Here is a 25524-nt window from a genome sequence, read left to right on the forward strand (position 1 = left end):
GGAGGAACGGGAGGAGGAATGTTGAGAATGTGGTGGTGGGGACCGGGGACCACACGGAGGACGTTTGGGAATTCTGCGATTGCACGTGCGGGCTGCCTGTTAAGATTTTTTTTAATCATTATCTGTTTATTTTGTTTTTGCTGTTTATGGACATGGGCAAGCGTATTTTTGTAGGGGTGTGCTATCTATACACTTTAAATTACTTCTCACATATTTTTTGTTAATTTTTATTCGTTGATCTTCTTCAATTCATCCGATCTGACGGTCGAAAATTAGAAATGTATGTGAGAAGTAAAATGGAGTGTGTGGATATCACACCCCTTTTGTAGAAGTATTGCTTAACATGGACATGGATGATATTGTCATTTCCTTTGAAGTTTTTTTTTCAAAAGATAGGATTTGATTTATTAAATTCAAATAGAAACATTGGTATCTTCCGCCGTTACTAAGAAAGGCTTAATTGGATTAATAATTCTCGTGATGATAAGATAGCTGGAAGATAATCATGTGGTAAAAAAATTAGGATTTAACCTCATGTAATGAAGTTTGTTATGATTGATGCCCAAAATTAAAAATTCTGTAAACTTTTAGTTAATTATTGGCACGTGAGCCAACTCCATGTACTAACAATTAATAGAGAGTTCCGTTTTAACCTAATATGGTGGATTAGGTGCTAATAATTAACATAAAGTTGACGGTATTTTCAATTTTGGGAATAAATCATAACAAACTTCACCACAGAGGCTTAAATCCTAGTTTTTTTTATTTTTTTATTTTTTTTATATTACCACAAGGGCTATCTTCGAACTACCCTGTCACCATGGGGACTAATAATCTAATTTGGCCAATAAGAAATTAGGGCCTAAAGCACCCCACCACAAGGTTCTCCCAAACGATATTATCTTCATTAAAAGGGTGGGGTAGTAAGTTTCACAATGGGTTAGCAATAATGTGGTTTAAATTTGTCTTTGACGAGAATCAAATCTAAAACTTATCACTTACTAGTAAAGAGGAGTATCACTAGACCGTAGTATTAAGTAGCAACTCAAGGCCAAATTTTGAAAATAAAGAAATTAGTTTTCAATTTGGGAGCTTTATATATAGAGACAAAAAAAATCACTATATTTCAAAGAACTCCACTAGTTTTTAAACATGTTAATGAAAGACAAAAACATAAAAACAACTAAATCCCAGCCCAAAAACATGGAAACAATGTTTTAAAATATCAGTCATACCTCCAAGGCTTTAAGGTTGTTATAGAACCCAACCCTCCCAACTCCAACAAAATTAATATGTACCATAAGCTCAACCAATCCTCAACTATTTATACAAAATCAGTTCAATCAATCTTTGACCATTTTCACAGAATTAGTTCAACCCGTCTTTAACCATTTTTACATAATCAGTTCAACTTGTCCTCGACCTTTTTTTGCAGAATTAGTTCAATCAGTCATTGATCATTTTTGCATAATCAATTCAACCCACCTTTTCCGCATAATCAATTCAATCCGTCCACCACCATTTTTGCATAATCAGTTCAACCTGTCTTCAACCATTTTTGCATAATCAATTCAACCCGTTCTCGACTGTTTTTTGCAAAATTAGTTTAATCAGTCATCAATTATTTTTGCAGAATCAGTTCAATAAATCATCTATCATTTTTGCATAATCAATTAAACCCACCATTTTGTAGAATCAGTTCAACTCGTCATTGAACATTTTTGCAGAATTAGTTCAACCCATATTTGACAATTATTGTAGAATTAGTTCAACTCGTCCTCGACCATTTTTTGCAGAATCATTTCAACCCATCATTGACCATTTTTGCAAAATTATTTCAACTCGTTTTCGACCATTTTTGCAGAATTAGTTCAACCAAAATTTCTTTAAAATTGTGACTATAAACCCACACCATTTATTGGATTTCTTAGCAATGCTTATTGCCTGAATAGTACCCCAAACCAAAACCATTTATCGATAATATCAATATCAATTCATCCGAAGACACAAATGCGAGCTCACTGTGGAGAAATTTTTTTGGGTTCCCAACACAAAAGCCAGGTGGTGTACCCACCAATTGAAATTTGACATCTAAATATTCTTTTATATCTTTAATTCTTGATAATTGAGATGCTAAATCATGCACGGAAAACAAATTAATTTAACGGAGTTGTACTTCCACCGTCAACTCTTACCGTCATTACCAATTACTCATTTTGTAAATCTTTTCACTGATTCAGAAATCCTCACAAAATTTACCACCAGAAATTTAAAACGTGAGAGAGAGGGATAATTGGGTTTGGGCCCAGCATGCTTTGGGATTTAGAAGTTCAACTCCCTTAGTTTTTTCCTCTCTTTTTAGATTGCGGTTTTTTATTCAAAAGTGAAGGGTGAGTGATGGACAAACAAGATTGAATTCGAAGACGAATAGGAAATATGATGGAATTCGAAAGCAAGTTGTAGAAGTGCTTGATGGGGAAGTTCACATCCTTTTGTTTTTGTTTGACTATTAGACTTCTAGCTTTTAAAAATTTATTTGATTAAAAAGAGATAAATGAAGATTTAGATGTCAAAATTTCTATTGGTAGGGAACACCACTTGGCACAAAGCAATAGATGAAGAGATAAAAGTGTGAAAAAAATTTCTACTATAAAGAGAAATTTTGTAACTTACACTCCGAAGAAAAAAAAGGTAATGATGTCATATTTCACATGTATTAACTTTTGTCTCTTCTTGTAATGTTTAAAAAGTGTTGACACAATATACAATTAAGTATTAAAAGTATACTCTATGTATAATTTTTCCTTTCAATTTCAGTGTTTTGAAAAATAAAAGTAGTTACCAACAAAATTTCAGTTTTTAAATTTTTATTTTAAAAAAGCAAAAACAAAATAATTAGTAAACGGCTCCTTATTATTTTTGGTGAATAGAAATTTTTTACTTTTCTTTGAGAGACTGTTGTTTATGGAACACATCCTTGAAACAAGAAGGATGATAGCTAGGACTGGTTCAATTGGTACTCTAGTTGAGCCAACTGCTAATGTTTTTTTTTTTCTTTGAGTACATCGATATTTTTATACTATGGGGAGGATAGTTCAGCAAAATCACACAATGACACAAAATAGATGACATTGTTGACACTCTAATGGAAAAAAATTATATTAAATGTGATACACAACAATAAATCAATAGTATAGTTAATTTTATATGTCTAAATAACATTATTCCTATATGTTATAGACTATTTGTTTAATGTTGTTTCACGAGTTTATTTTAAGAGCAACGCTCAAACAAACATGGGTCAAACCGAAGCAAGCACTTCACCCCAATTAGGATAATTACTTACATACAATGGAGTTATCTTCATATGTGGTGTTCTTTGTCCAATAATGCATTGATATGTGCAAATTTTTCTCTATATGACAATGTATTATTGAATCGAGATGCCATGTGTCGGTGAACTCGTTCCAATAAATTACTCTTTTTTCATTGGGGTTAGAGAGTCGCCCAAATGGCGTGAGTGGTGACGGATGAATGAACAAGCTTTATTTTATATTTTCCCTACACACTATGTTTACTGGTCGAAAATGGTGGATTGCTTGATCGATATGTTATATTGATTTTTTTATAAAATAATAAGACAAACAGCAATGAGAATATAAAATAAGACAAAAAGTAATGAGAATATAAAATGTTGACGTAGCTTAACTGTGACCACAGAAATAGGAGGATATGAGAAGGGTATGAGATGAGGAGGGTAGATAATCCAGGTCCTTTTTGTTTAGTCTCCACGTTTTCAAACTTTCTTCTTCTCCTTAATGTAATAAATGTTTTCTTTAAAAAAGGATTTCGTGGTCAATGTGATTACATTGTCACATAATCAAAGATTATTTTACTAAATCTGAGTATTTAGTACCCATAATTGTGTTAGCTTAGAAATTAGGGCATCATCACAAAACCAAATTATTCTGATTTAATTATCATCGATGAGTCAGTGGAGTAGGTAAAACCTTTCTTCTACTGGATACAATTGTGAAAAGAGTAATGCTAGATAAACCAAACTTTTAAACTATATTTGCAAATCAAATGATATGTCGCCAATAGAAAATAAGTACATTAATCAACATTTAATTGAAAATAAGCACGTAACCAACATGGGGTGACCCAATGGTTGGGAATGAATTTCAGGCCCGTATTCCACATGGAATGTCTTGGGTTTGATTCCTGGCGCTGGTGAATTGCACGATGGTGGCCAGAAAGATGCTGAAATACCTTTATGAGTTTTCTCGGCCCCTAGAAAGTTGGACTGTTGCGGCGAAGCCCCCAAACTCTAAACCTCACAGGCCTTCACACAATGGTAGCCAAATAGACGTTGAAATGCCTTTGTGAGTCATCTCGGCCTGTGGAAGGTTGGATTGTAGTGGCGAAGTCCCCAATCCCTAAACCTCATAGGCCTCCACTGCTTCTGTTGCGCCTTGGGCCTGCGTAAGGGCATGAGTTTAGGATGCAGTTCCCTGCGTCTAAACCCTTAATTTTATTTATTTTTCTTAAATTTTCGTTTTTCCCATACCCAACACCATACTATCATTTTCATGTTCTACAAAATGTATTTTTGGTGAAAATTTTCTTATAATCCATGTAAAAAAAAATCGAAAATAAGGATATAAATCTAAATCTAAAGGTATTTAAATCTATATAAAGTAACCTAGGAAGAAAAAAAATTCAATACAAAAATTTTCACCGATCCTCCTTGAAGGACGTCGCTTGAAAACTAGCTACTGCACTCAAGAAAAGTTGCTAGCTTCATACCCATCCCCCCTTTTCATTTTTTTGGGGGTTAAATTTTCTTTTATTTCTCTTACCATAACAACAATCTTTCATATTCATGTTCTTCAAAATATATATTTCCATGCAAAATCCATTATAATTCATATTTAAACACTTGAAATCAATGATTTAAAACCTAAATTTAAATATATTTTTCTATTTTTCAACTTTAAAAATCAATAAAAAAAAAAAAAGCTTCATGACCTTATAAATGGTAGGATCGTGTCTAAGGCCTCGTTTTGCAATATTTTCCTTAACTTCGACGTAAAATATTTCCTAAAGCTAAAAATTTCAATTTTTTTTTACAAAAATTGTGAGTTATATAACCCATAGTTTTCCAATCGATTTTGAGTCCTTTTACAACATTTGTTATAAGCCAAGGTTAGAGTCATTCTACTTACAACACATGCTTCCAAAAATTAATTTAGGACATCTCAAGATTTCGGACACATACAAATCTCCTTGGGGGGGGGGGGGCGCTATTAGAGCAAGTCCACCCCTAAGGACTTTGTGCCAGCACCCAGCGCATTTATCCACTCAATTAAACAGTAATAGACCCCAGTAAACAGTAATAGGCCAAAGCATCTCCACCTCTAAAAATACGCTGGCACCCAGTCTATCTAATATTATATTATTTTATTCATATCAATTAATATTTTATCATTTATTTTATTTTTTATTTTTTCTTCTTTCTTCCTTTCCCTCTCCGATCCTTTCTTTCTCTCTCTCTCTCTCTCTCCCTCCCTCTCTCTCTCTTTTCCAGCTCACTCCCGTGAGCTCACCTTCTCCTTCCTCTTCAAAACCTTCCATTTCTGCACGCCATCCACCCTTGCATCTCCGACGCCATCCCCCTGCATCTCCGACGCCGTCCACCCCTGCATCTCCGACGCCGTCGACGCCGTCCTCCTGCATCTCCACACCTCCGACGCCGTCGCTTCGTCCTCCCGTCGTTCTCCCTCCGTGGTTCCTTCCCTCGCGACATCCTCTCCCGCCTCGACCAGCTCCGCTCCTCAGCCTCCACAACAACTCCCTCTCTGACGTCATATGCCCTCCGACGTCACACTGACGTCAGATAGGCCGGTCCCAAGGTCTGTCGATTTTAGGCCGGCCTGTGGACTGGCTTGGGCTGGGTGCCAGTCGATTTCACAGGCTGGAGTGAATTGACAGGGTGCCAGCCTGGTTTTTTGACTGGGTGCTGGGCTCTCTTCTTCCCGGTGGAATTGCTCTTAGTTTTCATTATTTTTTCTATTTTTCAACTTTAAAAATCAATGAAAAATAGTTTCATGACCTAATAAAGGATAAAGTCACATCCAAAGGTGTTGCAATAGTTTCATTAATTCCCGTGCAAAATATTTCCTAGAATTTCAATTTTTTCACAAAAACTGAGTTATAACCCACGTTTTCAATCGATTTTGAAAACTTTTACAAGTTTTCATTATAACCAAAAAATTTGAGTCATTCTAGTCACACCACATAATTCAGGACATTCCAAAGATTTTTGACCCCTACAAATCTCTTTGGGAGCCTCGCTATTAGTTTATATTATTTTTCTATTTTTTCAACTTTAAAAATTAATAAAAAAAAAAAGTTCTGAGACCTAATAAACGGTATGATCACATCCTAAGGTCTTGCACCATTTTCATTGACTCATATACAAAATGTTTCCTTAAACTAAAAATTTCAATTTTTTTTCACAACAACTGTGAGTTACCCACGTTTTGCAACGAATTTTGAGGATTTTTACAAGATTCAATATAACCCAAATTTTGAGTCATTCTAGTTGCACCACACGTTTAATAAAATTAACTAATGATATTCCCAAGATTTTTGACACTGCAAATCTCTTTGGAGGGCCTCACTACTAGTTTATATTATTTTTTTCTATTTTTCAATTTTAAAAATCAATAAAAAAATAATTTCGGGACCTAATAAACCCAACAAAATCCTTTCTTGATCCTTTTTCTGAGGATCCTAGGGATCTGTAAACGTGTTTATTCATCGTACATTGTGTGATCAGTTTTTGTTAAGTACTGTTTATATTTAATTTTAAATAAAAATATATAAAATGATTTCTGACCACACAATGTACGATGAACATATATAATTCATGAATCCCTGATATCCTCACAAAGAGGATCCGGATTCCTAATAAACATTAGAACCTAATAAAAAAATCAATAAAAAATTGTTCAGTCTACCAAACATTACTCAGAGCAAATAACAATGGGATTGAAGCGACGGGTGAACTCAGTTGAAATCCTACATCACGAAAACACTATGACTTACGGTGAAGAATAGGCACGATTTGGTTCGGTTCGCTTATTTCAAAACCAAAACTTACTTGTAACCGATTCAGTTCAATTTTGGTTCAGTCCGATCGCTTTTGTTTGGTTTGGGGAGAGGGAGAGGGAGAGAGAGAGAGAGTAAAATACTTCGTTATTCAAGCAACTTGACCTAATCAGAGGATGCAAAGACCCATGGATTAGAGGAATAGCTAGAATAACTTTGAAACCCAACACACACTGAAGCTCATACTTCATATCATCACTCTGTTTTCTCTCCTTTTCACATTACATCAATTTACATCGCATAACTAGCGAGAAAGGCGGCGGGCGCGTTCCCCAACCATCCGATGAATGACTCCCGATCTACGTTAGACTACTTCTGAAATTCAGGTCAGCTACGTTCCGCCAACTCCTAAAGATCACTACTGGATACAATGGCAAGAGCGCTATCTATTGGATTTGAGGTTCCCGGACTTCGTTGCTTCCAGTTTCCTTACCTTGTCAAGCAATAACTGAATGGTACTGGATGCATCCTGCAAAAACAAGCAAAATAAGAGGGAAGTGGATCTTAAAAGGGAAAAGATAGGAACGACATATAATTCGAAATTGCGCTGACCTCCAGCTTCTTTCTCAAAGTGGCCTCTTCATTGTCTCGTCGCTCCCTTTCCTCGGAGAATATGCCAATTAGAGTGTCTTGTTCTTTGTTCATTTCCACAATTTTTTCTTGTGCCGTTTGGAGCTGGTGATCACAAGACCAGGCAGTAAAATCTTATTAAATATTCCAAGAGAACAATCAGTTACTCAGGTCTACTTCCCGCTTTTCCAACCAGCTCGGCGAGAATTAGATATTAGGCATATACCTGGGTTTCAAGTGATTTGGACCTATCCTTTTCACGCTGCAATGCCTGCTCCCAATCAGCAGAAGCTCCTCTGTCCTTTATCGCCTCCAACCTGTATAGAACGAGGATGACTAGCATGCAGCATGGTGATAAAAGTACTGAAGCAAACATTAAGTCGCATACAAGTATTTCTATAGTGGTGAAAAGGACAGAATAAGTACCTTTCTTTCAGTTCATGATTCTCTTTTCTCAATTGCTCCAAAACGCCTAAATCACCATTGACATCATTCCCCTGGTAATTGAACAAAACCCTAACTTTACAAATATAATTACCCTCTAATGCAAAAAAGTGACTAGAAGCAAAGTTAGTAGAAGTAACCCTTGACTTGGAACTTTGGGTGGGTAAACTGGTTCCTGCATGCGGTGAATAATCTTGCTGAGTACTGTCCACACGTGAAGATAACCGAGTCACTGGGCCACCTTTTCCAGAGTCTTTCTTAGCAGAAAATGCCTTACTACTACTGCCATTCACTTGTTTATCAGTAACATTGACTGCCGAAGGTGATGATGGTTCAGAAGAACTTGACGATCCTTCCCCTGATTTTGAGGGGGATTGCACTCTATTTGTGGCTTTATCAGACATGTGTACATTCACATGCCCATGATAAGTAGGAATATCTTTTGAAGTTCTGGAATGGAGCTTGCCGGAACCTTTAACTGGTTTCTTGCTGCCTGATGTTTTACCATTTGTTTCATAGGGAGAACCCTCTACAAATCATAAGATGAATATTTATGAGTTTATAAGGTTGACAAGGGTTTTCAATCACTACATAAGTCATGTAAATAACTGTACCGCCCACAGCAAAAGAAACATAAATTCTTGTTCCTGGTAACCAAAAAGAATGTACGGTACACAGCATACCTTTATCTGCTGAGGCATTCTTATTACGTGGAGCATAGCCGATTCTATGACAATTGTTTCTCCTGCATATGCAGTGGCGAATGCCAATTTGTGAGTATCAAAGATTAAAAAAAACAAAGCAACTCACAAAAGTCTGAACGCATTGTAAGCAATTAGCCCAAAGAACACAAACCACAAACCAGTAAGTCTTTTGCATAGCTATTAATTTTCCCTCGAGTCTTTGAAGAACTGTTGTACGCTCAAACCCCTGCTTATCATGAGCTGGTTCAACAAAATTAGCTTCTAAAAGACCTACAAGAACAAAATGCCTCAGAAACAAACTCACTTTCAGCTAATTTGTTAAAGTCAAGGAAAGTTGAATGCAGAAACGACACCTATAACACCACGGCCATCACTTCCAGCAGCATTCCAAAGCCTCCAAAATGGCTGGAGATAAAAAAGAACTTCATAAGAATTTCTTAAAGATTTATCAAATTGTGCTTAATGACTGATGAAAATTCATTGCTCAAACAACATATTCAAGAGAGAACATCTTATAAAAAAGGAAACAAACTCAAGAAATGCATAGGTTAAAACTTAAATACCTTAATCAGTCGATTCTTGTGATATACATTAAACCCTTGAACATCAATATGATGTTTTGCATCCTTCACAAAACCAATGGTGACAACAGCAACCATCTGATGACGAGTTGCATGTCATTAGAAAGACAACAAAATTATGCAAAATTATTAAAGTAAAAGTTCATCATGAAATATTACATTTAATTCCTTTGGAACCCCATCAAGACCAGGCTGTGGCCGATATGTGACTTGCTGAGACAACATCATATCATTGACTATGTTGTGGTGCTCAACATCCTTCCCACGAAGAATAATTCGGAAGTTATGAGGAAGCCGCAAATAGAGAATTGATACATAGCTCTGGAGTCAAAATGAAGAAACATATTAATTAAAAAAAAAAAAAAGATGAACAGAAAGACTGATTCTGTCTTCAAGTTGAACCAGGAACTACGATACAAAATCATCTTCATCTGTCACTTCAGTTCATTTCATATACTAATCTCTCCTAGTTCTTTATCATTTTACCACATGCATTAAAACCAATGTATTGTACTCCGACAACTGCCAACTAGTGGAAATATCCAAATTAAGCAATGCACAGAAAGATAGTGACTAGAAGGAGATCAAATACATGAATTCCCCTCAGACACATCCCAAGCAAGGCTACTGGAAAACTGATAAGAGAGCAAATAAAATGAAATTTAGTTTTACCCTCAATGAGTGCTGGTAGGTCAAGAAAAAACGAGAATTGGGGTAGTCTTTTGCCATTTGTATACTCTTCTCGTCTCGATTAACACCTCTAATTTGAATATCCTGCAAAATCAGGCACCATATCTAATTCTGCTAGAATCACAAAGCCACTGAACAAAAAAAAAAAAAGCAAAATTAATATCTCGTCAATCAACATACATGTGGATCAGCTTCGAAATCAAGCTCCAGCTGTCCTTCATCATCCTCCCAAAGGTTGTAGATGATTATTCGGGTTCCATGGTTTTTCATCATATAGAACTAAACAATAAATAAAAATAACAAAATTAATAACAAAACATGTATTAAATTTACCAATTTGGTAAAAGCCCTAAAACAGTAATGAATTACCTGATGATGCAGGTCTTCTTCGTCAAAAAATGGTGCCCATTCAACTATTGTTTCCAAATTCTTATCCCAATCACTTGAAGAGGATCTTAACATCTTGTTCCAAGTCCCTTGTCCTCTCTCATAATCAAGCTTTTCATTCATGCACACAACAAAACAAATCCTTTTAGTCAGAGGTCCTACACTAACTCAGTAACAACAAGAAACTCATTAGCTATATAGCACAATACAGAAATAATGAACTAAATGCAACTAAATGTACAATAAACTGTGGTTGCTCCACAGCTAAAGGACCAACTTGTGACTTGGGTTTTAATTCTTTTTTGAGGGATTTGGATAAGTTTACTGAAAAATAAGAATACAAGCATACAAGTGGTTCTTCTTTTAGGAAGAGCATACATGTAATAGAAAAAACAATGGCATAGTAAAATCCAACATTAACTAGAAAAAGAAGTTATTCATAAAAAAAGGGTGTCCTCGAACCTCCACCCCTAAATCCAAATAATCCACCCTGTCAACATCCCACTCCTTTCTTCTCTCCAAACACGCCAAATAAAAACCTAGTGGATCAAATAAGAATACAAACAAACAAAAATCTCAGCTAAGGTACTCAACACAGCACCTTTTATTGCAAATTTCTCTTCCTAAGACAGTTAAAACTGATTTCACGAAAGTGATGTAAACCGTCTAGGCTGACACCTAATGCTTACCCTCTTTTATTCTAACATAATTTTTTTAGTTCCAATACACATAAAAGCCCAACCTACCTCACCGATGTGACAACTATCTATAGTCACATTGAATAAACAGAAAGACTTGAAGTGAATATGTATAAAGTCCATTAGGTAGAGAGACAATTTAAATGCCATACCATGGGAACTACAATATCTTCCTTTCCCGTGCTTGTCAAAAATGTGTAAGACAGCAATCCAATGCTCTGTGTAGCACTAAAAGAAGTGTGAATGTCTCAATTAGTTTAAATAATAGAAAAAATAAATCTCAGAAGAAAAAAATATCCATTTTTATATTTTTTTCGTTTCATAATAGATAACGAGAAAAGGCGATGGGGTACACCAATAGAAGTGGTGAAATATGATCAAACACACACATGCACACACACATATTGGTGAGAGTACTCATTTAACTGATACTACTTAAATCATGAACAAAAAGCATGGAATATAATTCAACTATCCAAATTTGAGCAACAAGTGATATACAATTGCTTAATAGTTCTAGATAATTAGTTGCTCTCATTTATAAAGTCACTCTTTATGAAAAAGTGCGGGTGAGTTTGTATGAATTCTCCATGCCAAAGTGGATACACGATATGAAAATAGAAATTCCTGCACGCAATGATGGTTTCTGAACCTCAAAAGCAACACACAACTCTAAACTCTAGCGTTGTTGTTTCCATGAGCTGAAGAAAATAACCATTACCAACATAACATGAAAGGCATTGTAAAAGAAACAACAATAAACAATTATGACCAGAAAGACACCTTTTTCCATCTTTTCCACTAGAACGAGAGAACACAATTACATCTGCTCCAAGCCTCATGGTACTTGTCTTAAAGCCATTTCCATCTGTGTAAAAAAGCAACTAAAATGATTCTTTGGAGATTATAGAAGACCAAAAACACTATAGCTAAATACTGGTGTCATACATTGTCCAATAGTGTTTGCAACTTTGCTTTTCGCAGAATACCCCAATGACATGCAATGTCGCATCTTATCTGGATCCATCCCACCCCCATTATCTGCAATGTACGTCAAATGAAGTGCCAAAAAATAAAAAATATGACAATTTGAGAACAAAAGTAAAACTCTTAGCGTTCTTCAAACGACATCCAACAATGAGGTAAAGTTACTGGAGAACTAAGAAAGTTAAAATACCTTCAATTAGCAACATTCTGCTTCTGTCTTTCTTATTTTCTAGCATATCTACATTAACATATGTAGCACCACTGCACACCTGCCATTAAAGTGAAGAAATAACTCCAATCAGAGAGTAAACAGAAAACGCTTGTAGAAACATAACGAAAAACTACCTCGTCCAATGCATTGTCCAAGAGCTCCGCGAAAGCTGCAAAACATCACAAGGTCCTGGTCAAGCATTAAGCAAAGAAACAAAAAATCAGGCACTACACAGAACATCAATCAAATATACCTCCAAGAGCCCACTTATGGCTCGTAGCATTCGAATGCAGAAACTTCGGGTGAACCCGGACATGGTCTATCCCACCTGCATATTCAACAGTAAATTTGTTAAACATCATTGGCAGTCCTGGCTGATCATGTTAGACTCTCGAAATTAGGCAACAGACCCCATTTCTGAACAGAATCCACTCTTGCATGTAAAGAGGGAAACTTTCCAATGAGTGAAGCAGTACACTTCTACCATAGTGCCTCCATAACTTGAAAAGATCGAAAACTTTCTCGGCAACCAAACAGATCTTAGTAAAAACAAACGCAAAGAATACAATGTAGCAGATTTTGAAGAGCAACGAGAGAGTTTAAGATTACCGGCAGAAGAATCCCAATTGGCACAAGGTGCTCCTTCATAATCCCCAGCCTTCCAAAACTGCTTACAGTTCGACCGACTGACAACCCTGCCCTCTTTCCTCCGCGCAACCGCCGCCTCCGGCGCGGGAAGCAGCCGCCCCACTTCCTCCGGAGGCAGAGGGTTCAAAAACCCAACCGGAAATCCAACTCCCATCCCATCCAACTTCCTCTTCTTCGCCAAACCCCCCGAAGCGCCGCCGCCTCCATCCGCTGAATCGTCGGAGTCGGAGTCGCTGCTGCTGCTGCTGTCGCTACTCGTGCTTAGGCAAATTACCGAATCCGGGGGCAACTTACAACCGATGCCGGTTCGCTTCGGCGTTGGAATAAACGAAGCTTCGAGAAGCTCCTGCTTCACCCTCGCGTTCATAGCTTTGAAAACGAGAGACTCAAAAGGCCGAGACGACTTATTTTATTAAGTTCCACTTTCTTTTTCTGGTTTAAACCGTGACGAAGATGAAGACGATCAAACCGCCGGGGGGCCCACTCCACGCAAATCCAACTGCAAACACATTTCAATAATTATGGGCGGTGTTGCACGCTTCCTTCTTCCTTTAGTTTTTTACAATTTATTTTATCCCTCTGTCATTGTCGAAAATTGAAAGATGTGTGAAGAATAAAAATAAATGTATAGATACATCCGAATTTTTTTTACTTAATTAAGGGCTCGTTGGTATTTTACTTTATTTTTATTTTTTAAAAAAGGTTTCACTCTAAAGTTAAGTAATAAAAAAATATTTAATTAATATTAAAAAATAAAATTATTTTACAGTAATGGCCTTTTAAAAACTGAAGAGATCTCATCCGGATCTTTCTTACCAAAGTCCACTAATCAATTAATTCGGACATTTGAAATTTGATCTAACGGATACAAACAAGGGCCCTTTAAAAGTTATAATAATTTTAGTCATTGGATCAAATTTCAAGAATCCAAATTAATTGATGGTGGACTTTGGTGGGAGAGATCCGAAAGGGATCTCTCCCTTTAAAAACAGCGTATAGGTTACTACAACCACAACCGCACCACTACCACCACTGCCTATCTCAAAGATCAAGTACTTTGGAAAATTTGTTGTCACGATCTCCTAACTATCGAAAACTCGAGCTAACATAACTTTTTGACCATATAAGAAAGGGGTTAAAAAGAGCGGAAAAAAAAACATTTGTTAAGTGGTTGAGCTTTTTTCTTTCTTTTTTGCGGTGATTTGTGATAGGAGCATATTTATGCAACTTAGTTAGCTTGTTTCTTGGCATTTACTCAGTTTAATTCTAGTTATTTTAGTACTTTACGCTATTTTCGTGTGTTTGCAGGTTCAAATAACAAAGTTAGCAACAAAGTGCTATTTGGAGCATTTTGGAGCATTTTTGGGCCAAGATTGGATAATGCAAGCATGGAGATGAGGATGGATGTTTTTTAAGATTTGAAGGCTAGAAATCAGCATGTGTGTGTGCAAGTGTGTTGACCTACAACTACAAACATCCATCCACTACACCCATTACATCCACTCATTACCAAACATCCATCCACTACGCCCACTACATCTACTCATTACCAAACATCCATCCACTACACCCATTACATCCATCCACTACACCCATTACATCCACTCATTACAAAACATCCATCCACTACACCCACTACATCTACTCATTACCAAACATCCATCCACTACACCTACTACATCTACAACTACAAACATCCATCCACTACACCCATTACATCCACTCATTACAAAACATCCATCCACTACACCCACAACATCCACTCATTACCAAACATTCATCCACTACACCCATTACATCCACTCATTACAAAACATTCATCCACTACACCCATTACATCCACTCATTACCAAACAACATCCACTCATTACCAAACATCCATCCACTACACCCACTACATCCACTCATTACCAAACATTCATCCACTACACCCATTACATCCACTCATTACCAAACATTCATCCACTACACCCGTTACATCCACTCATTACCAAACATCCATCCACTACACCCACTACATCTACTCATTACTACCAAACATCCATCCACTACACCCACTACATCCACTAATTACCAAACATCCATCCACTACACCCATTACATCCACTCATTACCAAACATTCATCCACTACACCCATTACATCCACTCATTACTAAACACTCACCCACTACACCCATTACATCCACTCATTACCAAACATCAATCCACTTCACCCATTACATCCACTCATTACCAAACATTCACCCACTACACCTATTACATCCACTCATTACCACAACATACACCACTACCACCTTAATTAGATGGTTGTCCTCTCCTTAGCCTATAAATACATCCACCCTTCACTATAACAAAAGAGGAGAAAAATCCATCCAAAGACACATTCACATGGACAGTTTAGGGAGAAGGGAGGAAGACACATTCTGCCGCAAGCCAAAGTCTTTTCTTCTTAACCATTTTACACATTTCCACAACAAAAACACAATTCCATGCACCTTCATTTCCCTTTCCTTGCCGTGACCTCCATCCAACCTAAACACATTCAGCCATTCCCTTCCATATATCCATACACATCCATCAAACCACACCTTATGCCGCAACAAAGAGAAGAAGGAGAACCCTTGGACGTGCTTGCCATTCAAGTTGGATTGTTGGAGCGTTTTTAGGTGCTTTCATTCTTTTGTTTTCAATGTCTAAATTTGTTTATCTTTGCTTTGTGAGTATGAGGAACTAAACCCCCCCTTAGCTAGGGGGAATTCGAAACCATGTTCATGCTTGCAATATGATTTGATTACTTTCAGTTGTGATTCATAAGTTGTGAATTCAATTTACTTATCCATTTGAATTAAAACTGATGGTGGACTTTGGTGGGAGAGATCCGAAAGGGATCTCTTCCCTTTAAAAACAGCATATAGGTTACTACAACCACAACCGCACCACTACCACCACTGCCTATCTCAAAGATCAAGTACTTTGGAAAATTTGTTGTCACGATCTCCTAACTATCGAAAACTTGAGCTAACATAACTTTTTGACCATATAAGAAAGGGGTTAAAAAGAGGGGAAAAAAAACATATATTAAGTGGTTGATGCGAAAAATTACTTGACACACAAATTAAACCCTCTTTTTGACAGTTGTAGTATAGATGTAAGTAGGGTATCGTTCTAGGCCGGGGATTAGGAGGGATTGCTAATCTATTAAAAATATTAAACAAGACTCAAGGACACAAAACTAGGCTAAAAACTCTAATAACTCGAAACACACTTAGAATGACTCAAAATAATGAAAACAATCAAATTACACACTAGGAACTGAAATGGACGGAAATTAAATTAAAAGACTAACAATAAAGAAAACTAACTAAATAATATAATTTAACAATGGATGGGTGTTTGGTTTTGATGAAAAGTAAATTAAACTTAATTAAATTACAGAATTTACAAAAACATGAAATTAAAATGAAAAGATAAATGACGGACTAGCTAGAGGGTTCTTCTCCACACATGTTATACTTGCATACAAAATGATTTCCAGTTGCTTTTCGATAAGCTATTAATTCTCAATGCCCCAAGTTAATTAGGTACGCTTAAATTAACCCTCAGTTTTTCCACAAGTTATTGGGTTGGATGATTGCATACGACAACCCAAAACATTCCATACAAGTTCCCTACATGAGTTGCATAATAGAGATACAAGCAAGAATCAATAAGTTCTATGAAAAACATAAGCATTGACGAGACACTCGTTACTATGATTTGCATGAAACTTATGCCAAGAATTTACTTAACGTGATTGTGACTAGCAACCTTCACTACTTATGAATATAAGTTCATAACGATTAGGTGAAATTCCCTTATATTCTAGCGTCAAATTCATGCATGAAAATTAAGCGTGCACTCTCAACCAACATACACAAATCAGTTTTTATACGAACGGATAAGTAAATTGAATTCACAACTTATAAATCACAACTGGATGTAATCAATTCATATTACAAATATAAATCATGGCTTTGAATTAACCTCTAGCCAAAATAAAATTAGTTACACATTATTAAAACAGAAATAAAATAAAAGTTTAGAGAGAGTAATCCGAAAGAAGGTGATCTGCTGCATCTGCCTGTCTTCCTCTCGCTGACAATTCCCTGGACTGCGTCAGTTGCTGCCAAAGGGCAGCTCCTGTTCTTCCCCGCGTCACCACCTCCTCGTGGACTCTGTCCCTCTCTTCTCTACATACCTGATCCTCTCTTGACAGCACCTTATCGTTTTTTCGCCCCGCAGCTTCACGCTGCCCAAAGGGCAGCGCCCTCTCTCGGTCCTCCCAGACCCCCAATCCTTGCGTCTCTGCGAGCTGCCCAAAGGCAGCTCCCCCCTCAACCTCCCGAGGCTCCCTTTCTCTTTATTCCTAGCGCCCTCATGCGCCCTGCGTCAGCCCCTTCTATTCTATTATTTCTTTCTGTTTCTGCGCCAGCCTGCACCACCTTCTTTCTTTCTTTATTCTTAGTGTCTCTCCCACTCGGTTTCTCCTGCTTTTGTGCTTCTTCCAATCAGTTTTATTTTATTTTCTTTTTTTTCACACTTCTGCTCGTTTCTGCCTTCTCTCTATCCCTTTTCACACGCTGCCCACATGCAGCTCCCTTCGTTTGTCTAGCTGTCTCTCTCCCATGCTGCTTTCAAGCTGCCCAAAGGCAGCCCTCTCTCCTTTTGCCAATCCCGTATATCCTATTTTTCCTCCTGTCCTTGGATTCAGCCTTTTTCGCTGCTAACCTCTCACGTCCTGCCCTTTCTCTTCATGCTTTGCCAGCTGCCAAAGTAGCTGCTCTCTTATTTTATTATATCTCTTCCATGCTTCACACTCCCCGCATCTTCTCCTCCTTTGGCTGTGGATTCTTTTGTTGTCTAATTGAAAAGCCATGCTTGGTAAACAGATATTGGAAAAATCAATACCGTGATGCATATATACATTCTGCATAGATTTAAGGACAGAGATTTAGTTCAATTATAATCGCAATGAATAAACTAAATTAATTGATCTAAAAAAAATCATAATGTTCGAAGTAACTATTCTGTTTATTATTTAAAACTCATTTTTGCCATTTTTATTTTCTTTGCATAACAAATCCTATAAACACAAAAATAACGTAAATAGCTCAAAATATAAAGAACTAACTAAGAAAAGACGAGTGAATTTGAAGTAAAAATATATATAAATATGATCCGATCAAATACCCCCATACTTAGTTTTTGCTAGTCCTCGAGCAAAACCAAGAAAACATGAAAAAGTAATAACAAGAAAAACATTAGCTTCCGTCTATGTGACCCTCATAGAATTTCATTCAAGAAAACAAATCATCAAGAACCATAGCTAGCATCAAGGAACTAATCCAAGTTCATCTTCCTTATTCAAATATTAGCAGTAGTCTTCAAATCATCCTTGAAGTGTAGTGTGTGAGATAGCCATGCTAATGCAATTTCAAGTTTTTATTTTTAAAATCATCATATGCAAACTAGTGACCTTCTCACGGGATATGCACTCAATCACACATGTGTTTAGTTTTAATGTGTTTCGCTCAAAGAATCAAATGTGAAAGTTCTACCATAAGCTTACATAAAGATCACTTCTCCACAGTCATAATTGCAAAACTTAAATCAAGAGGACTTTTATTGGATGTAATGAGATTTAGGGAGAGGGTTATTGAAATGAAAGATTAGGTAAACACAAGTTCCAAGCTATATTGCAAGCAATTCTTTTGTTTAGATTTATAAGAACTCAATCTTTACAGCGATTCTTCTAACACCTCCAACCACACCCTTAACTGAAACTTGAAAAACTTTTTATTTTCTTTGTATACAATCTTTCTTTTTCTTTTTTTTTTTTTTTTTTTTTTTTTTTTAATACAAACATGAAATACCCCCACACTTATTCTTTTGCCAAACACCTTCAAAGTACTTCACAAACATTTCTCATAAGACAATCTCACATTGCTCACTTGGAAAGGGTAAGGAAAAAATGTTTCAGGTATAAGGGTAGACATATCTGGTGATAAGAAATAAAAGGCTCAACATACACAGCTCAAATTGGCAATCTAATGATATCATTTTTATTTGGGAAACATGGTTATTTGGGCCATGGTGGTAAACCTAATGCCTCTATCATTTCCAAGTTCATGCAATCAATGACAAACATTTCGAAAGATCGTTAAGCAAGTTCTAGAGATGTATCTCACATAAGTTCATCACACATGAAAGAATAGGAGTGTATGAAAAATGCACACACTTTCAATCGGCTCAAAAACTTACATAGGATGTATATGGTCACTAAATTCACATATGAAGCTTTAAGTCATACTTTAGTTTCACATCAACAAGGCTATGTGCATTTGGTTTTTCAAAGATGATCAAACATGTACAAAACTAACAAGAGAATTAGGAATTTCACAAAACACATGTTAACTAAGTTCTTGATAATCATGATTCAAATTTGATCCAATTATATCATTGGGTCGGGAAACTAACAAAAAAAACTAATTCAAAACAATAAGGGAAACAAGACAATATTTTTTTGGATTTTTAAATTTTCCGATTTTTTTTTTTTTTTTTTTTTTTTAAAGAAAACAAAAAGCAACAATACAGAAACAAATGAAATTCTAGAGATGTCTACCCCCACACTTAAACTTGACATTGTCCCCAATGTCAGAAAACACTATAATGCAAAATAAAATAAAATAAATAAATAATAAGAAACAAAATAACGCAATTGGACTGAAAACTTCCCTAATTTGCAGTAAAATCAAGCGATGACCCCCAAGCTAAAATTCTGCAATCAACTTCAAGGGTGGAAATAACCAAAAGTTCCTGCAAAGAAAAGAAATAATTCAGTTAAGTATGCAAGAAAATTAATTAAAAAAAAAAAAAAAAAATTGCAAACGAAAAATTGAAAATTACGATAAAAGATAATGAATAAAACTAATAAGTAATCATTGGTCGTGCTTGTTGTCTTTCCACAGCTTTCCTCTTGAACGGGGTGACACTTAGCTTTTTACTTGCAAGTGATGATTTGATGATATTGTACGGCGGAGCTTTGCTCTTTGGCGATGTTGTTGAAGTTTCTTGAGTTCTTCAACTCAGATTCCTTCTGCTCTCGAGTTGATTGTGCAGGCTCAATTCCTTATTTGTTCTCCAAGCAGATGTGGCAGCTTCTCTAGTTCTTCATCTCAGACTCCTTCCGCTGGGATGATTGTGCAAGCTGCATTCTTCTCTGCTTGTTTCTTCTGCACGTTGTCTCCACATGCTGCTGGTATCATTTTCGCTTGCCTTATCTGTTCTTCGGATAGATGTGGCAGCTTCTTTGGAGTACATCAGCAGTGGAAGACGAGTACTCGAGAGCAATTTCTCCATGTCCTGCAGGTTAGAACAAAGACAAGGAAAAGGACATGGAGAATGCATGATATGAGATACTCTTGCTTTCAACCTTTATGATATGAAATACTTTTGCTTTGAATGGGTTGTTCGCAGGAGTATCCCAAGGAATGAGGAACACAGAGTGACTCGAGAGGATTCTTTGGGAATGCATTTTCGGAGATGAAGAAGTGTTGAGAGGGTGTGCTGAGAGAGTGTGCTTTTGTTGTGGAAGGCGAAGGTAGAAACTTATAGGACTTGTCTTCACAACCGGAACTGTTCTCTCACTCATTGTCGGTAGCCGGTGGATGGATGAATAGTACAAATTACGCGCTTTCTGACAAAGCTGCCCGTAATTTCCGCAAAGCTACCGGTTGCATGTGACGAGTGACGACACGTCTGGACAAAGTGATCTTTCGAAATCCGGGATTCGGCTCATGGTTGCTGAGCAAGCCCATTTTTTTGAGAAATGAAACGCCTCTTTTGAGAAAAGAATCCGGCTTTTAAGAAAGGAGCGTCCTCTTTTCAGAAAAGAATCCGGCTTTTGAGAAAGGAGCGTCCTCTTTTGAGAAAAGAATCAGGCGTTTGAGAAAGGAGCCCCGACTCTTCGATTTGCGAGAGGACGCTTCTCTGAGGAGCGCCTCTTTGATTTCTTCTTTTTATAGAGGCGCTAATTTTGTTCCACAACACACTTGAGCTCCCTCCTGTAAACACTCCCTTCTTGCACTTGTTTAATCTTGATCAGTCCGACTCTTCTTTCTCAACATCTTCAGAAAATGGCAGGCCCTTCTGATCGACGTTTTGACTTGAACATTCGTGAAGAGGCAGCTCCTCCTTCACCAGACAACATATGGCGCCCTTCTTTCATATCCCCCACTGGTCCCCTTACCGTTGGGGCTTCGGTGATGAAGAACGATATGACAGCAGCGGTGGAGCGCCCGGAACATTGTCACTCCTAAAGATAATAGACTGCTCGCTAGACGGTCTGATGAATTGGCGGTTAAGGAGTCTCTGGCTCTCAGTGTGCAGTGTGCGGGTTCCGTATCCAACATGGCCCAACGCCTATATGCCCGAACCCGTCACGTTGAATCCTTGGTGGCTGAAATACAGAGTCTCAAGCAAGAGATTAAAGGGCTCAAGCATGAGAATAAGGAATTGCACAAGCTCGCACACAGCTATGCCACCAGTATGAAGAGGAAGATTGACCAGATGCAGGACACCGATGGTCAAATTTTACTTGATCATCGGAGGTTTGTGGGTTTGTTCCAACAACATCTGCCTTCGTCTTCTGGAGCGGCACCGCGTAGTGAAGCTCCAACTGATCAACCTCTGCCGCCTCCTCCTTCTGTGGCCCCGCCGACTGCTGAAGCCCCGCCTACTACTGAAGCACCACCCGACCAATGAAAACTATTAGTTTACATCATTGTAAAATATTTGTACTTTTTTGTTTTTTGTTTTTTTTATTTTTTATTTTTTTTTATGTATTTTTTTTTTCATTAATTTTAAATTTTATCTTTTTTTATTTTTTTATTTTTTATTTTTATATATATGTAAAATAATGTAAAGAGACTTTGGTTAATCTTCCCCCACACTTAAACTAAATAATACAAACTCACAGAAATCAACCAAATAACACAACTAACTAAACAAAACAAAATGAAAGCAGTAAAGATAAGGGTGGAAGAATGCAAAGCTGATTGGGTTAGTGATTCCAAAGTCTCCCTTCGTTGAATGATTGGGTTGCCTCCCAAGAAGCGCTTGATTTAACGTCTTTAGCCGGACGCATCTTTCCTTTAAATTTCCCTCGGCTCCATTTGAACCTAAAATCAAAGAAAGAAAAATAAATCAAATATCAAAAGTAAAATACACAAACACCAATATAAACATAAACAAAAACAAAAATAAAAGGATTAGCAAAGTTGCTAATCCCCGGCAACGGCGCCAAAATTTGATGCGAAAAATTACTTGACACACAAATTAAACCCTCTTTTTGACAGTTGTAGTATAGATGTAAGTAGGGTATCGTTCTAGGCCGGGGATTAGGAGGGATTGCTAATCTATTAAAAATATTAAACAAGACTCAAGGACACAAAACTAGGCTAAAAACTCTAATAACTCGAAACACACTTAGAATGACTCAAAATAATGAAAACAATCAAATTACACACTAGGAACTGAAATGGACGGAAATTAAATTAAAAGACTAACAATAAAGAAAACTAACTAAATAATATAATTTAACAATGGATGGGTGTTTGGTTTTGATGAAAAGTAAATTAAACTTAATTAAATTACAGAATTTACAAAAACATGAAATTAAAATGAAAAGATAAATGACGGACTAGCTAGAGGGTTCTTCTCCACACATGTTATACTTGCATACAAAATGATTTCCAGTTGCTTTTCGATAAGCTATTAATTCTCAATGCCCCAAGTTAATTAGGTACGCTTAAATTAACCCTCAGTTTTTCCACAAGTTATTGGGTTGGATGATTGCATACGACAACCCAAAACATTCCATACAAGTTCCCTACATGAGTTGCATAATAGAGATACAAGCAAGAATCAATAAGTTCTATGAAAAACATAAGCATTGACGAGACACTCGTTACTATGATTTGCATGAAACTTATGCCAAGAATTTACTTAACGTGATTGTGACTAGCAACCTTCACTACTTATGAATATAAGTTCATAACGATTAGGTGAAATTCCCTTATATTCTAGCGTCAAATTCATGCATGAAAATTAAGCGTGCACTCTCAACCAACATACACAAATCAGTTTTTATACGAACGGATAAGTAAATTGAATTCACAACTTATAAATCACAACTGGATGTAATCAATTCATATTACAAATATAAATCATGGCTTTGAATTAACCTCTAGCCAAAATAAAATTAGTTACACATTATTAAAACAGAAATAAAATAAAAGTTTAGAGAGAGTAAACCGAAAGAAGGTGATCTGCTGCATCTGCCTGTCTTCCTCTCGCTGACAATTCCCTGGACTGCGTCAGTTGCTGCCAAAGGGCAGCTCCTGTTCTTCCCCGCGTCACCACCTCCTCGTGGACTCTGTCCCTCTCTTCTCTACATACCTGATCCTCTCTTGACAGCACCTTATCGTTTTTTCGCCCCGCAGCTTCACGCTGCCCAAAGGGCAGCGCCCTCTCTCGGTCCTCCCAGACCCCCAATCCTTGCGTCTCTGCGAGCTGCCCAAAGGCAGCTCCCCCCTCAACCTCCCGAGGCTCCCTTTCTCTTTATTCCTAGCGCCCTCATGCGCCCTGCGTCAGCCCCTTCTATTCTATTATTTCTTTCTGTTTCTGCGCCAGCCTGCACCACCTTCTTTCTTTCTTTATTCTTAGTGTCTCTCCCACTCGGTTTCTCCTGCTTTTGTGCTTCTTCCAATCAGTTTTATTTTATTTTCTTTTTTTTCACACTTCTGCTCGTTTCTGCCTTCTCTCTATCCCTTTTCACACGCTGCCCACATGCAGCTCCCTTCGTTTGTCTAGCTGTCTCTCTCCCATGCTGCTTTCAAGCTGCCCAAAGGCAGCCCTCTCTCCTTTTGCCAATCCCGTATATCCTATTTTTCCTCCTGTCCTTGGATTCAGCCTTTTTCGCTGCTAACCTCTCACGTCCTGCCCTTTCTCTTCATGCTTTGCCAGCTGCCAAAGCAGCTGCTCTCTTATTTTATTATATCTCTTCCATGCTTCACACTCCCCGCATCTTCTCCTCCTTTGGCTGTGGATTCTTTTGTTGTCTAATTGAAAAGCCATGCTTGGTAAACAGATATTGGAAAAATCAATACCGTGATGCATATATACATTCTGCATAGATTTAAGGACAGAGATTTAGTTCAATTATAATCGCAATGAATAAACTAAATTAATTGATCTAAAAAAAATCATAATGTTCGAAGTAACTATTCTGTTTATTATTTAAAACTCATTTTTGCCATTTTTATTTTCTTTGCATAACAAATCCTATAAACACAAAAATAACGTAAATAGCTCAAAATATAAAGAACTAACTAAGAAAAGACGAGTGAATTTGAAGTAAAAATATATATAAATATGATCCGATCAGTGGTTGAGCTTTTTTCTTTCTTTTTTGCGGTGATTTGTGATATGAGCATATTTATGCAACTTAGTTAGCTTGTTTCTTGGCATTTACTTAGTTTAATTCTAGTTATTTTAGTACTTTAAGCTATTTTCGTGTGTTTGTAGGTTCAAATAGCAAAGTTAGCAACAAAGTGCTATTTGGAGCATTTTTGGGCCAAGATTGGATAGTGCAAGTATGGAGACATGAGGATGGATGTTTTTGAAGATTTGAAGGCTAGAAATCAGCATGTGTGTGTGCAAGTGTGTTGAGCTACAACTACAAACATTCATCCACTACACCTTTTACATCCACTCATTACCAAACATCCATTCACTACACCCGTTACATCCACTCATTACCAAACATCCATCCACTACACCTACTACATCTACTCATTACTATCAAACATCCATCCACTACACCCACTACATCCACTCATTACTAAACATCCATCCACTACACCCATTACATCCACTCATTACCAAACATTCACCCACTACACCCATTAGATCCACTCATTACCACAACACTCACCCACTACACCCATTACATCCACTCATTACCAAACACTCACCCACTACACCATTACATCCACTCATTACCAAACATTCATCCACTACACCCATTACATCCACTCATTACCAAATATTCACCCACTACACCCATTACATCCACTCATTACCACAACATACACCAGTACCACCTTAATTAGATGGTGGTCCTCTATCTAGCCTATAAATACATCCACCCTTCACCATAATAAAGGAGGAGAAAAATCCATCCAAAGACACATTCACACGGACAGTTTAGGGAGAAGGAAGGAAGACACATTCTGCTGCAAGGCATAGTCTTTTCTTCTTAACCATTCTACACATTCCCACAACAAAAACACAATTCCACGCACCTTCATTTCCTTTTCCTTGCCGT

General features: G+C 37.1%; 1 protein-coding gene across 1 annotated transcript; it reads right to left on the minus strand.

Moving 5' to 3' along the window:
* Nucleotides 1-7246: 7246 nt before the first annotated feature.
* On the minus strand, nucleotides 7247-13533 carry LOC126600551 (protein MICRORCHIDIA 7-like). The gene is made up of 20 exons (XM_050267133.1): nucleotides 13058-13533; nucleotides 12702-12776; nucleotides 12583-12617; nucleotides 12428-12506; nucleotides 12199-12291; nucleotides 12034-12118; nucleotides 11403-11478; nucleotides 10535-10663; nucleotides 10346-10444; nucleotides 10148-10249; nucleotides 9635-9796; nucleotides 9458-9553; nucleotides 9248-9299; nucleotides 9053-9164; nucleotides 8874-8935; nucleotides 8331-8719; nucleotides 8173-8243; nucleotides 7973-8063; nucleotides 7729-7851; nucleotides 7247-7645 (listed from the first exon to the last, which is right to left on the minus strand). The coding sequence occupies exons 1-20, from the start codon at nucleotides 13461-13463 to the stop codon at nucleotides 7559-7561; spliced, it is 2424 nt and encodes an 807-aa protein (XP_050123090.1). The 5' UTR covers nucleotides 13464-13533; the 3' UTR covers nucleotides 7247-7558.
* Nucleotides 13534-25524: the final 11991 nt, after the last annotated feature.

This window comes from Malus sylvestris, chromosome 14 (genome assembly GCF_916048215.2).
Source record: "Malus sylvestris chromosome 14, drMalSylv7.2, whole genome shotgun sequence".
Classification (NCBI taxonomy): Eukaryota; Viridiplantae; Streptophyta; class Magnoliopsida; order Rosales; family Rosaceae; genus Malus; species Malus sylvestris.